This window comes from Henckelia pumila, chromosome 1 (assembly GCF_033568475.1).
Source record: "Henckelia pumila isolate YLH828 chromosome 1, ASM3356847v2, whole genome shotgun sequence".
NCBI classification, from domain to species: Eukaryota; Viridiplantae; Streptophyta; class Magnoliopsida; order Lamiales; family Gesneriaceae; genus Henckelia; species Henckelia pumila.
In genome coordinates this window covers 112,779,947-112,795,220 of record NC_133120.1, presented here as the reverse complement: position 1 = coordinate 112,795,220, position 15,274 = coordinate 112,779,947, and the positions used below count along the sequence as shown (strand labels likewise).

The following is a 15,274-nucleotide window of genomic DNA, read 5'->3' as shown; positions in this document are numbered from 1 at the left end:
TTAGAAAATAATTATATAATCATAATAAGTTTAAAATTAATAAAACAAAAAGTGTTTGTTAAATATTTTATAATTAGATTTTAATAAAAATTGTATATTATGGGTTGAATAGATTTAAAAATTATTTTTACGGGGGTAAAATATGCATTTTAATATTTCACAAGGGTATTTGGTGCAAAAAAAATATCAAAATCTTTGCTCAGTTGCATGAGGGGCGCGTGCGCAATAATCACTCATCTGAAGGGGCGAGTGTGCTAATTTTTTAAAAGGTAAGAGTTGAAGATGCATATTAAAATTTCACAGGAGAGAAGTGTGCATTTTCAATATTTCACAGGGGTGTTTAGTGCAAATAACTCCTTTTATATATACTTGTGTACATTCTTTTTTTTTTTTTTACCTTCTTTATTAACCAAGAGAGATGGGAAGTCGAACACAAAATTCTGGAAACGTAAATCGCAAATAAAATTAGATGGTTTAAAAAAAAATTTAATATCATATTTTATGGTAACATGATTGAAAATCCTTTTACTAGTACTTGCGACGAGATTAAGGTAATGAATGGAAATATTTTTAAAAAAATGATTCTCAACTTTTCTTTACACATGTTTGAAATGCATAAGATAAAGTAATTCAGATTTTTTTTAAAAATAAAATAAAATTTGAGAATCATTTTTTTAAAACATTTTTAAACATTACCTAAAGACTGTTAATTGGACTGGAGACATATATTTTGAGCGCCGGTTTGGATGCTAATACAAATGCATGTCTATAGCAGTTGAATTTGTGTATGCTTAGGTCACGATAGAAACATGACTTTGTTCACTGTGAGGAATAGGTTGCTATAATTAGATTTTAAATTTTAAATTTCGTTGAGATTTTGGAACAAGATGAGTTATAAATCATTGGTCGATCGATTGAGTAGATTTGAAAAGTTTTAATAAATTTTAAGAATGTTCCTTGTGTAGTAGGCCTTCGAAAAATCAACTTTCATTAACATATATATCAAAATATAGTACATTACAAAAATTAAATTGTCTTCATACAATAATAGCTAAACTTTTAGTAAGAATAATTATATTCTCCATGTGCTAGCGTAACTACGTGCAAGTAATTCTATCTCTATTCAACTCAAATTTTTACCTTAATTTCTATCCTCCACCTTGCTTAATCATTTAATCTTCCTCAGATTAAGGACCAAACAACATTGTCATAAAATAAAATATGTCGAAATATAATATATACTAGCTAGCGACAGAAGCACACACAATTGTGTGTGTAAAATAATTTATGATTTTTTATAATTTTTTATTTATGAATTAATATATTATTTAGTAGTTAAAAATTAGTTTTTGGGAATATAATATAAATTTAATATACTACTATTTAATATACTAATCTATATCTATATCTATTCTATATCTATCTCTATCTATATAAAAGTGTGAATAAAAGGTCAAAGTTTTATAATTGTGAAATAACAACTTTGTCCTTTTATTTATACTATAAGCAAAACCATATAAAAATATATAGGGTTATAAAAGTAAAAACAGCATTTTAGTTAGGGCATAAACGTAAATCAATATTTATATTATATGTAAAATTGATTATTATGATAAGGTCAAAATTGACAAAGTGTGTGCATATTAGATAAGGATTCGGTTTTCAAAAAAATTGAAATACCAAAATACTTTATTTTCTATTTTTTTTTATGATAAGGTCAAAATTCAAAGTGTGTGCATATTAGATAAGGATTCGGTTTTCAAAAAAATTGAAATACCAAAATACTTTATTCAAAGTGTGTGCATATTAGATAAGGATTCGGTTTCAAAAAAATTGAAATACCAAAATACTTTATTTTCTATTTTCTTGTAGATAAAGTGAAAACCATATAAAAATATATAGGATTATAAAAGTAAAAACAACATTTTATTTAGGGCATAAACGTAAATCAATATTTATATTATATGTAAAATTGATTATTATGATAAGGTCAAACAACATTGTCATAAAATAAAAAATGTCGAAATATAATATATACTAGCTAGCGACAGAAGCACACACAATTGTGTGTGTAAAATAATTTATGATTTTTTATGATTTTTTATTTATGAATTAATATATTATTTAGTAGTTGAAAATTAGTTTTTGGGAAGATAATATAAATTTAATATACTACTATTTAATATACTAATATATTAAAAAAAAGTAGAAGATAAAATGTGGATAAAAGGGTAAAATTGAAAGATATTTTTGGTATGCTATGACACATCAAAAAACAGTTACTCAAAAACCATAAACTTTTATATACATATATATACACATATATATATATATATGTGTGTGTGTGAATATGTGCAATTATTGATCTCGTCTCATAAAAATTTTGTACCATTGTGTTTGACATTTTAATATGAAATTTTTTCCCCACTCAAATATAAATGTTTTTTTTTTTTGGTTATCAAAATTTTAGATTTTTTTAGACCCTAGCTGAAGAGGACAAGCATTAACTTGGTACCCGTGTAGAGATTCTCATTTCTACTATGTACACAGATCAATAGTTTAGTTATTTTGAAGTAGAATTTGGATAGTCCATGAAATCAATATTATTAGGGAAATCAGTAAAAATACTGTTATCATGCAAAAATATCGTTTTCTAAAAAGTGGGATTTCTTCCAAGTTGATGCAATTATTATTTTTTGCACGTATAGAATATTAATTGCCATATACGTTTGTTACGAAATTTTTTGTTCATTGTTTCAAGGTACCCAAATGAATATTTTATCTTTAATCCTAGTAAAAAAAATTTGCTGTGTTTCAGAACATTTTTGCATGTTTCTGAGCTAGCAACAAAAAAATTATAATTCAAAAGATAAGTCGTGCTTTATTAATAGTAGCAAAGCTAATTAATTTATATATATATTTTTTTAGGGGACAAAGTTTTATGACTAAAATTATAATTGCAAATGCATGCATGTGTCCGAATACGATGTTTGACAAATTTTATTCGTTACCTTAAAATAAATGATCACGACGGAAAATATTTATTTCATGGTAACGTCCAGAAGCGATTCCCACTTAAAGATAAATTGAAAATTATGATTTTGTACGTATATGTAATTTTCATTGAAGTATGTGTTTCGACCCTTTTGCTATTGCAAGAATATAATATCATGACCTGCCTAGTAAGTAGTTCTAGTGACTTTTTGAGGGTTTTCTTTGTCTAGTTTAAATTTAATTATGGCGATTTATAACTTTTTTTCCCAAATTTTGAGGCTGTGCATGAGCTATATATGATTATTTAGTTTTGGGAAAATTAAGTTTCAGGTCCTGAAATTTATACATTGTTTTATTTTTGGTCATATTATAGGACAATTTGTGTACGTCATTTTTCGCTCGAGCATTGACATGATATCGAATACATGATGTGAGGTGTCATTTTCGGTGACACGCAATTTTTGGATATCACATCATTGTATTTAATGACGTGACGTCAACACTATGATAAAAAAAAGTTCAAATTAGTGGACTAAGGCTATAAATAACTGAGAAATTATTTTTAAAAAAATGAAAAACATATTAGTCACAAGACAAACAGGGTAATTTTCCTTTAACTGTATATATGGCTGTTTCTTTGCTCTCATCCATCATATATAATGGATAGTAGCTAGATAACATATATAAACATGTCTTTTTCAACTTAATTAAGCAATAATTAGCAGCATTAGTTAATTACCTGTGTGATCCCGGCGTTTCATTGCCTAGGAACATATGAATATTGGTTTATAATTAAATATAGCTAATTTAGATATCTTAAACTTATTGAACTACTTTTTTACTATATGTTTTTAGTAAATATAAATCCGTGGCACTTCGTCTACGTACGACAATGCTTCTTACTTGTCAGTGTCCATTCATAAATCCAAATTTCATCAAAAAAAATTGCCAAAAAGAAATATATATGTTATGTTGAAAATTTGTTTCTCTTTTAAAAAATTGATTCTCATGTGATATACAGTTATATATTGGGCAAGTTGTAATTTTAGTCAGTTCCGTTTTCAATTTTAATCATACAATGAACTTATGAAAGTTTGATTTTCATATAATAACTTGATTTTTTTATCAGTTTTTGATCGAAACCACTAATTCCATGCCATTAAATATGGTTTATTTGAAATCAATGTTCTCCTACTTAGCATATGTTACGAGAATAAAATATATATTACACAAATCGAAATTCATTCAACCAAAAAGAAAGTGAAAATAAGGATTAACGAGATACTTCAAAATGGCTGGAGGGGAAGCTAATTAAGAAAGAAGTATATATGTTGTCTCTCGTTATTTTTTTTTGTAGATTAATTTAATGTGAGTGATATAACTTTGTTCTTGTCACATGACATGAGCCATGCCCATGCATGTAGAGTGTATCAATGTCAAAATTAGAGCAATATTTGATAGATTAATTAGTGTTTTCGATAAAAAAAAAAACAAAACAAAAAACAAAAACAAAAACAAAAACAAAAACAAAAACAAAACAAAAATTAAAAAAATATTTGAGTTATTCATCAAATGAAAACTAAATTTTGACAAGTTATATATGACTAAAACGTAAACCATACTAATTTACATGACTATATAATTACAATTTTTGAATTTTACCTACAATTATTCCATCTCCATCGTGTTGTTACAATTTATTTCCATATTGTTGAATTTTAAGACGTCATACGTTAATTTGTGGGCAACTTATAAAATACTCCTCAATCCAAACATAAGTTTTATTTTACTCTCTATATTTTTTTTTTCCGAAAATACTCCTGTCTTAATTTTAATCATTATTATTGCTTGAAGTATCAGACGTGGAATCTGATTCGAAATCTGATACAATTAATCATCAAGGTAATAAATATTTTCATCATCGAATGAAAATTTAACCGTTTCTACTGGATATAATCCAATAGCATATAGTTCTTCAAGAAGTTTAACTTTGTTTTTTTTTTTTACGTTTTGGACATTCATTTGCATAATGTCATTCTTCATTGCATAACCAACATGTGCAATTCTTTCCTTTACCCTTTGGGAAATGTGGTTTTTGTTATCAAACTTTTTGTAAAATTTTCTTTTATAAGGTTTTCTGAAGAAATTCTTTTTAAATTTTTTTTTCTTATAAGGAACAAATTTTCTATTAAATGATTTATAAGGTTTATTAATTTTGATTTGTTTATGTCGTTTTAAATGTTTGTGTGGTATGTTTGTTTTACATCCAATATAAGTTTTACCGTGAATTTTATTTTATCACAACAAAGCTTATTGTTTTGTTTGTAGGATTTAGAGATCTTTTTATGTAGTGTTACTTTATGACATTTATTTGTTATTATATCCTTGATAAATTTAATAGCTCCTCCTAATGTTTTGGCATAGGGTCTCGTTAAAAATTCATCCTTATTGCTTATTGGTATATTGGGTATATTATTAAAGATACTTATTTGTAATGTTTTTTTTATCAGCATCTATTAAATGATAATAATTTGTTTCATAATCACATATAAATTCTTCCAAATATCATAAATTGCATAATTTGATATTATCAAAAATAAAATTGATCTATTTGCTCTATGTGTTTAGCTACTATATATGTTAGCATCATTATTTGATACTACTAAAAATTCTTGGTACAAGGCATCAACGGATAGTTCAAAATATCGATGTCATGTCATTCCTTGCGGTAAGTTAGTAATTACTAGGTTTTCAGCCCAAATTGTTACTGATCCTACTAATGTTATTTTTATCATCTCATGAGTTAATACTCGTTATTCTTGATTTTATCCAATAATGATGTTAATTGAATTTGTACTGATAGTTCATTTGTCCAATGATCTATCCTTGATTTCCTTTCTTTTGTTGTTGAGCATCCTAAATCTAAAATATTTTATTTTACAAATCCTGATGTTTTTTTATTCTCTAAGTATATCTCTATTATCTTTATAAGTTCCTGAGTAATGGTTTTTATTATATTCAAATTATTCATTTTTTGTTCCATTATTTCCTCCATACGTTCATAGTGTTAATTGTGGTCTAGAATCATCTTCTGATTCTGATTATGAAATATTCATATCTCTGTATTGTTCTGATTCCTAGCGTGAATGATACAGTTCTTCTGTATTTATTCCTATTTATTCATAATCGGATTGTTCTATTTTACTTAACATATACTTAGTTTTCCATAAACAAGGGGGTTTCTATACCATGATCAATTTTGAATTGTGGTTCTTCTTCCAATTTCCTTTATCCTTCAGAAGAATTTCCTTAAGATAGCTTAATATTTTCTTATTATTTCTTTCTTGTTCTATTATTAATCTAGTCGTAGCTAGATCAATGTAATCTTTGAAATTTTTCTCTAACTCTTGTATCGTCAAACTAATATTGTTAATTTCGTTTTCTAATTCTTTTAAATAATTTTATAATTTTATTAAATGTCATTATGATGAAGTTGATTCGTTAATAATAGCTTGTTTAATTTTAAAAATATTTTGGTTCATTGTTTCAATCTTGTCTAGTATATCTTCGTCATTTCTAGCAAATGATAATGATCTTCTTGGTAATGAAGATGAATGTTTTTTTAATTGAAGATCATCCGAACTCCATAGTTTGTTAGAATTTATTTCTTCAATGAATACTTTCTAGAGTGTTTCAACCCTTGTGATGTCCTAAAAAATCATTGGAATCTCAATCATTTATTTAGATTGTGAATTGTGCGAATGCACACTGTTTGATAATGCTAATCCAACAACTCTGCTAATATCTTTATCTTGTATAGATACTAAAAATTGTGGATATAAATAAAATTTTAGTTTTGAATAACATAGATTTCCTATAATTATTCCTAATATAGAATCTTCATATTTAGTTTTTCTTTTATCTCGTACAATGATTTCAATTGGTGAGTCAATTCCTTCTCTAAAATGAGCTGAAATTATTATTTTAAGTCCTCCAATATAGACGTATTTTAGTTTATTTCTTTCTGATTCTTTTGCTCGTTTTATTATTGTTTCTACTTCTGCTGCTGTTAGAAGAAGTATTTCATTCTTGTTTTCAAGATTTATTCGTAAGGATTTTCTTTTATTTTTAATGAATAGAATATATAATTATTTTTTGGATTTAATATTTGAGATATTTTAGTAAAAATACCTTGACTAATTAGTAATTGTTGTGAAGAACTGTTATTTTTTAGTTTCTTGATTTCTAAAAACTTTTGTTGGTTGAACGTGATATTTAAATCATATTCTTTATTATTTTTAATTTCTTCGATTTCCAGATCTGTCATCAATAAATAACAGAAGATCTTTTTTTAGATTTATAAGTATTTGTTCAATATATGTTATATCTTGAATTATTATATCGTCTTCTTTAGAATTTGAAGAGTAATTTAGAGCTTTTATATGAGACTTTAGTTGTTCTTCAGTCATATCAATTTTGATGCTGATATTTTTAGTATCTAAATTAAATATGCTAAGTTTATATTTTGATTGTATAGAAGTAAATTTATTATTAATCCAAGATCTTCGTTCTTGAATCATATTTCTAGATCTTACATACATACATGTTTCTTTGAAACCTTTTCCTAAAGGTGATTCTGGCACCATTAATTTTGTAGTAGATCTAATCTTTGTTCTTTTTTTTTATGGCTTTGATATCAGGTTGCGAAAGTTATCTGAATAGTCATCTTAATCTACATTTAGTACACTATCTTCCCCATATTGTTCAAATAATTGGTTTTCTAAAAGAAATATTTGTTGAATTATTGTATAAATTTTGTTGTAGATCTGAATATATACTGGATCTGAGTTTAATAAAGTTTTGCTTTTATTTCTCAAATCTATAAGTTTTTTATTTAAATATGTATTTCATGTTTAATAGTTATACCAGGCATTGTATGTGGTAGATTTTGTGAATAAATTTAATTTAAGGGCAACAAGAGGTTTATGAAGGTTATCTTGATTGATCAATTCTTGGTTTTGACCATATACCAAATCCTTGCTTTTCCTTAAAAAATTATCTGTTAAAACGGTACTTGTCTTGCGGATCTTCTGGTTTACTCTGGCCATGAATCTTCAATCGTAGGCTTCAAACCTTCTTCCTCCTTAATTCCTGTTTGTTTTAGTTATTTGTCATAAGGCTTCATTTATTTTCTGGTTTTATGTTTCTTAGTTTCTGATAATTTTCATACGTCTTGTATGAACCAAAGCGTAAAAAACTTAAGAAGAAAGAGGGAGACTCAAATTTCACTTGTTATTTCTACAATAATCATCTTTATTTTATAGAAGGATAGATCAAAGAGTACAAAAAAAAAAAAAAAAACAAAAACCACCCCTGACTCAGCATAATTTAAAATGTTACATAATGGAAGACCGTTCATTTATCGTTTGAATGGACGCCTTTACACGCGGTGTGGTCCACGATTATAATTTTTATTACATTGAGTCGTTGTCTATGTCACTGGTGGCTTCAGACCAATTCTTTATTGGTTTTTCTTCTTTGACAACTATTTCTTCTGTCTTTTCTTCTTTTATTAGGCAATGTCAGCATTTATGAGGTGAAATTATTGTTTCTAATTTCTTGCATAGAATCTGTTGAGTTTCTCTGGTCATGTCAACTCTTACTTCATAGATCGGAGCTTTAAATTGGGATAACATGGATTGATATTGCTTTTGAATTAGCTTCTTTTTGTCCAGTGGTTAATAAAATTTTACTAGATGCAAAATTTATTTTAACCTTTGAATTTTCATCAATTTTTCCAGCTTTTGAGATCATGTCAATTAGTGTTTTTATTTTTATATGCGGAATTGTTGAGATATTCATCACTGTTTTTTCTTCATTTGATCCTTCAAATAAGAACTTTTTTTTATTTATTCGACATTGAATGTATATCATTGGTTGGTAGAATTTGTCATTATCCCAATCTGGAAGGGTTAAATGCATGCTCGATGTTAATAATGGATCGTCTTTAAAGACTGCTTTCTTGAATTGAATAATACTATTTCTCAATTTATGGGGAAATAGTTCTAATTCTTAGTTGTTTGGACTAAGTTCCAATCCACTTAATAATCCATTTGTGAATAATCTTGCAACTTCATGTGCTGGAGCACCTTGCAGTGTTCTTGCTTGGGATATATTCTGTGTATCACAAGTCTGTAACCAATAACCTGCATTTGTCTTGACTGTATTTAAATAACTTAATGTTTCGAAAAACTTATTCTTGAATTTTTTTACGAAATTTGTTTTCTCAAACATTTGTTTTTGTGGTCGTAGATTGACCATTTTTCTTTCTCTTTTTTTCAAGGCGTTTTTGAACATTCTTTATTTTTCTTTTTTTCCCCATTTTTCTCAGTGCTTGCTGTGGCCATCGTTTCTTTTTTTTTTTTTCTTTATTGTCAGTGCTGGCTGTGAGCAATGACTGTTTTCCTTTTATCTCCATTATTTTATTGAATGGAGTTGCCATTTTGATTGGTATTTTTGGTGAGGATGATGATGACGAGGTTGTCATCTTCTTTTCTATCCTCTGTATTTTTCTGATTAAATTTTTCTCCTTTTGTTGAAGAATTTGAATTTCTTCTTGTAAGTCGATCAATTGTTCCTTCAATTGACTTAGTTGCTCCATCTTAAATATATCCTGCACAAAGAAAAATATTTATACATATATAAAATGGTTAGTAACTTAACTCTTTTCGCGAGTAATTCGGATAGTTTTATTAAGCTTATCACTGCATTTATGGATCCTTTAATAATCGAACTAATCTTCATAAATGAAATTGATTATTTTACTCATAAAGTAATTCATGTTTCTGAATATGAATCTATTTTCATCAATTCCTATTCCCTGTGCTTTTAAAAGCATGTTCGGATGACTTAAGTCATTGGATAATTCATGTTTTTGAATATAAATCTCATTTCATCAATTTATATTCCCCATACTTTCTAAGTTATGTTCGGATGACTCGAAGTCATTTTCTGGATCATTTAGGATCTTTTTTATTATTCTATTACTACAGATGATATAATTTGGATGAAGTTCTCTAGTTAATGCATTTGGTAATGAATTGTCTGTCTCTTTGACATACGGAATCTCGAATTGATAGTGATTTAATTTCAATTGCCATCTGAATAATCGTGCTGCATTTCTTCCTACATTTCTTGATATTTTTCTTGATTTAAAAAAAAAAATCATGATATCAGTTCTTACTAAAAATGCCTTAGAGATGAAATAAATTTCATAAGTCCTAATTGTAAAAATTATAGCTAATAATTCTTTTTCATTTGAATGATAATTTAGTTGTGCGCCTTGAAAGGTTTTTTTTTATGTATAATTACATAATTCAGCTTCATTCTTTCTGGTTGCTATTTTAGTAAGTTTTTCTAAATTTATTTCTCTTGTATATGTTTTTAAATACGCTCCCCATTATTCGTCTGAAGCATCTGTTTCAATTATTGTTATATATTTACTTGATGGAAAATATAATTCTGGAAGATTGCTAATTATTATTTTTTTAATTGTGTTTATGTAATTGGTATCTTCTTTTGACTATTTCCATTTATAGTCCTGTTTAAGTTTTGCATGTAGAGGTTTTCTTATTTCTGCTAGTTTCTTAATGTAATTTTCTGAGTATGTTAGTAATCCTAAAAATCTTCTTAATTGATATTTATCCTTGATTTAACTTTTAAAATCATGAATTTTTTTAAGTATATGTTGTTGTAAACAATGTTTTCCATCTTAAATTTTGTAATCCTAAATAATTTATTTTGGTTTTAAATAATTGTGTTTTCTTATCAGAAAGTACAATTCCATCTTTATGACAAATATCTAGTGCTGTCATAATGTCTTTGTAACGTTGTTCTAGTGTTTTTGAGTAAATTAATATATCATCTATATGGACACAACAAAAATCTACATATGATTTGAATGATTCATCCATGTATCTCTGAAAAATAACTGGAGCTTGTTTGAGTCCGAAAGGTAATATTATCCATTGGTATTGTCCTTTTGGACAACTGAAGCTGTAAATAATTATGTTTGTGGATCTAACTGAATCTGTCAGAATCCTGATTTATAATCTAGGCTGGAGAAATATTACATTCCTCCTACGTAAGATAGTAAATCATTCTTATTTGGGATGTGATATCCATCCATAATTGTTGCATTACTCATTTTTTGATAATCAATTACCATTATTTTCTTATTAGTATCCTTCTTGCTGAAAGGTTGGTGAAGAGTGCGGATTCTTGCTTGGAATGATTATCTTGAGTTTGAGTAATTCTTGAACCTCTTTTTCGAATATTTTTACATCATCCATGTTGCATCTTCTTGGTGCTTTGCGGATTGTAATATTATGATCTTTAAGTTTTATTGAAGCAATAAATTGTTTTTTTTTCTTATTTTTGTCCTAAGGATTTTCAGAACAAATATCATGGAATTTCTTTATGATTTTTTTTTTCAGGATTAATTGTAAAAATATTTTTAATTTTAAATTCTATTGGGTTTGTATTTTGTTTATGTAAATTTCTTGTAAATCTTTCATTCCCTACACGAAATGTTGTTCGTATTTTGGGAATGTGAATCATTGATGATCCTTTGTTTAAAGTTACATGATCTTCAAATTGCGTAAATGGAAGATATTGTTTTAAAAAGTTATTCCCTATTATAATATATATTCCTTATTTTATTTGGTATAGAATTGGTATTACAAATTTTGTTCTTTCGATTTCTATTCTTAATTTTTTTGCTACTGTATCAAGCATAATAATTAATTCATCTCCTATTCGAACTTTTAATCCTTTATCGTATTTTTTTCAATAATGATTTGGAAGTATATGTGTACTTGCTAAACATATACTTGATTTTGTATCAACATAAACATGTATATATATGATATAATTTGTGTTCTTTTATTTTTATTTGTATTTTTATATAGATACTATTTGGATTAGTCCTTTTTTTTTTTTTTTTATCTTCATTCTCTCACTTTTTTTAGTGGATAAGTGTATTTGGGAAATTTTGAAACAAATTTTCACCTCTCCAAAGAGTAGAAAGTAAATTTTATGGGGTGGGAAGTTATAAATAAGTTGTTGTTGGGTTTAGGGAGTGAAGAACAATTTTCCCTTAATTTTTTTCTCCATAGTATAAGCTTTGTATACTAAAAATAATAAATGTACGTGATTTATATTGATATATATTTTTCAACACTTATACTATAAATTAACTCATTTATTTATTTTACATTAGTAGATTATAATAATAAATATTGAAAGGTAAGAATGTATTATGACAATTCTCTTTTTTAGTGATTCTCTTTTTTCAAAAAGGAATTAATAAATAAAACCCGATTTCATGCATGTTTGAGCCTATAAATATGCACACTCTCATAATCTTCCATGTATCTTCAAATTCTTAGAAGATAAAGTTGTCCCTGAATAAGATAGATGATCATGATTCGCTACACCGCCATTTTAACCTTCATCTCCGCACTAATTTCTATCCTAGCTCTGGCCGATGGCCGGGATAATCTCAACAAGTTTCCTCCGGAATCACGTAGTTTCTTGACGTCGGAGGCCAACGCCAGTGATGCCGATGCTTTCGTGGGGACGAAATGGGCTGTGCTGATAGCTGGATCTAATGGTTACTCTAACTACAGACACCAGGTGATGCGACCGTGTTATGTAATCTTTCTACCTTCCTGTGTTAATAGAGAAGAAAACTTAAGGAATGAAAATGGTATATAAAATATTGATTATCATCTTAATTTTTGTGATTTTCCGGCAAACTTGTATGTGTAGGCGGATATATGCCATGCATATCAAATCCTGAAGAAAGGTGGCCTCAAGGATGAAAATATTATTGTTTTCATGTATGATGACATCGCTAACAATTCTGAGAACCCCAAGCCTGGAGTCATCATCAACCATCCTCAAGGCAAGGATGTTTACAAGGGAGTTCCAAAGGTAATTTGAATATATATTGTCACTATCTAGTCCCTTGTTTTCTCTATGATATTCGGAACTGTCCACCGCCTACCTCATTCGACAGGATTATGTTGGGGAAGCCGTTACTGCAAAGAACTTCCTTTCTGTGATTCTTGGGGACAAGAATGGGGTGAAAGGAGGTAGTGGGAAGGTCCTGAACAGCGGTCCGAATGATCATGTATTCATATACTATGCTGACCATGGCGGTCCAGGGGTTCTCAGTTAGTAACCTTATTATATATCAAATTTTTACAAGGATAGCCTTTTGTGATTGAATATTGTTGTGACTAGCTAGGTGCAAAATGCATTTAGAGTGTACAAGTATTTATCCCTTATTTTCGACGTTTTGATATCAATATGGTATCTTCAGACTGATTGTCCTAAGCTAATTTTGTTTCTCTCACGTTGCATTTTGCCATGACAGACGTGTTTAATCACTCTAGCTATGTGATGTTTTTTATGATTCTCAGGTATGCCCACCAGCCCTGGCCTTTTTGCAAATGATCTGATCAACGTTTTGAAAAAGAAACACGCTTCTGGATCGTATAAGAGATTGGTATAAATATTGGTTATCTTGCATATACTCTAATTTCTTCATGTTCTGTCAAAAGACGTAAAAATATTTTTCTTGGCGATTTACAGGTATTTTACGTCGAAGCTTGTGAAGCTGGAAGTATATTTGAGGGTCTTCTTCCTAAAGACATAAATATATACGCAACCACTGCTTCAAATGCAACAGAGAATAGCTATGGAACTTACTGTCCTGGAGATGATCTTAGTCCTCCCCCAGGGTATGAAACCTGCTTGGGTGACATGTATAGTGTTTCCTGGATGGAGGATAGGTATGAATGTATTAACTATTTATTTTATATTGAGAAAATTTTCGTGTTGTATTGTGTTAGAACTCGCAGTTTGCTTTAATTTTGTTTTTACTGATATGATTCACATTATATAACTTGACATTATAAACAGTGATAAACATGATCTCCAGGCCGAAACCTTGGAGCAACAATATCAACAGGTAAAACTTTATTAATGTTGCGTTTTAATTTAGATGGAATGGTCATATGTTATAATTAATTTTGCATGCCTCCGACAGGTCAAGAAACGAACTGCTGATAAAAAGAACTACCCGGGAATCTCCCATGTCATGCAATATGGTTACCTCAAGTTAAATCTAGAGAAACTTTCCATGTATTTGGGTTCAAATCCTGTACATGATACTAATTACACTTTCGTGGATGAAAATTCTTTGAGCCCCTTCTCATCTTCAAGATCCATCAATCAGAGAGATGCTGATGTTTTACATTTTTGGGATAAGGTATGTATAAACACTATGTTAAATTTTCACAAGCTTGATCAGCTTGAGATATATATGCTGTATGAAAAATGCATCATATATAGTTTCGAATTTGTTTACTTCTTTCTTGGGCAGTTCCGTAAAGCTCCTGAAGGCTCTGCGAGAAAGCTCGAAGCCCAAAAGCAGCTAGCCGACGTTATGGAGCACCGATCTCACGTCGACAGCAGCATGAAAGTCATCGGTGAACTTCTTTTCGGAACAACCAAGGGGCCTGAATTGAACACTGTTCGACTTGACGGTCGACCTCTTGTTGATGACTGGGATTGCCTTAAGTCATTGGTAACTCATACACTGATCACGAATTTTAGACGAACTCCAACATTTATCTAATTTTAGTCCAATTATATATCTACCGACCCCATCTTTCAATAAAATAGCCCTCCTTTATTTTGCATACAGGTTAGAACATATGAGACACACTGCGGATCTCTGGTCAAATATGGGCTGAAACACATGCGATCTCTGGCCAACTTCTGCAACGCTGGCGGGAACAGCGAGCAAATGGCGAAGGCGGCAGCACAAGCCTGCACCAGCTTCCCTTCTAATCCTTGGAGCTCACTTCACAAGGGATTCAGTGCTTAATATGCCTCATCTTATATATATATATTTATATAAAGGCTTTGAGTTATTTATGTAATTGTCCCGTTGTATGTACTTGATAATTGACCACACAGTCACAGCAATATAGTCCATATTTTGGGTATTTCTGTTTTTGTGTGTGTGTTTAAATTTAAATACTTGCGTTTCGATATATATTGAGTAAATCATAAACAAACTTTGTTACGAACTACACTAAACAAGCATATGTAACCAAGCACAATAAATTTTTCTCAACATTTTGGACTTTGGTGTATGTAATTGATGTAGCCAAAATCACTTGTACTCGACACGTTACTTCCACAA

At 28.7% G+C, this 15,274-nt stretch overlaps 1 protein-coding gene across 1 annotated transcript; it reads left to right on the top strand.

Annotated features, from left to right (window-relative positions):
* The first annotated feature begins 12,451 nt into the window (after positions 1–12,451).
* On the top strand, positions 12,452–15,032 carry LOC140891073 (vacuolar-processing enzyme alpha-isozyme-like). The gene is made up of 9 exons (XM_073299339.1): positions 12,452–12,690; positions 12,826–12,990; positions 13,076–13,232; positions 13,482–13,567; positions 13,654–13,853; positions 13,984–14,032; positions 14,111–14,332; positions 14,447–14,650; positions 14,771–15,032. The coding sequence occupies exons 1-9, from the start codon at positions 12,472–12,474 to the stop codon at positions 14,951–14,953; spliced, it is 1,485 nt and encodes a 494-aa protein (XP_073155440.1). The 5' UTR covers positions 12,452–12,471; the 3' UTR covers positions 14,954–15,032.
* Positions 15,033–15,274: the final 242 nt, after the last annotated feature.

Coding starts and splice junctions, on each gene's coding strand:
- LOC140891073 (XM_073299339.1), top strand. CDS start 12,472: ATGATCATGATTCGCTACACCGCCATTTTAACCTTCATCTCCGCACTA. Junction 12,691..12,825: donor ACTCTAACTACAGACACCAG/GTGATGCGACCG, acceptor TTGTATGTGTAG/GCGGATATATGCCATGCATA. Junction 13,854..13,983: donor GTTTCCTGGATGGAGGATAG/GTATGAATGTAT, acceptor CATTATAAACAG/TGATAAACATGATCTCCAGG.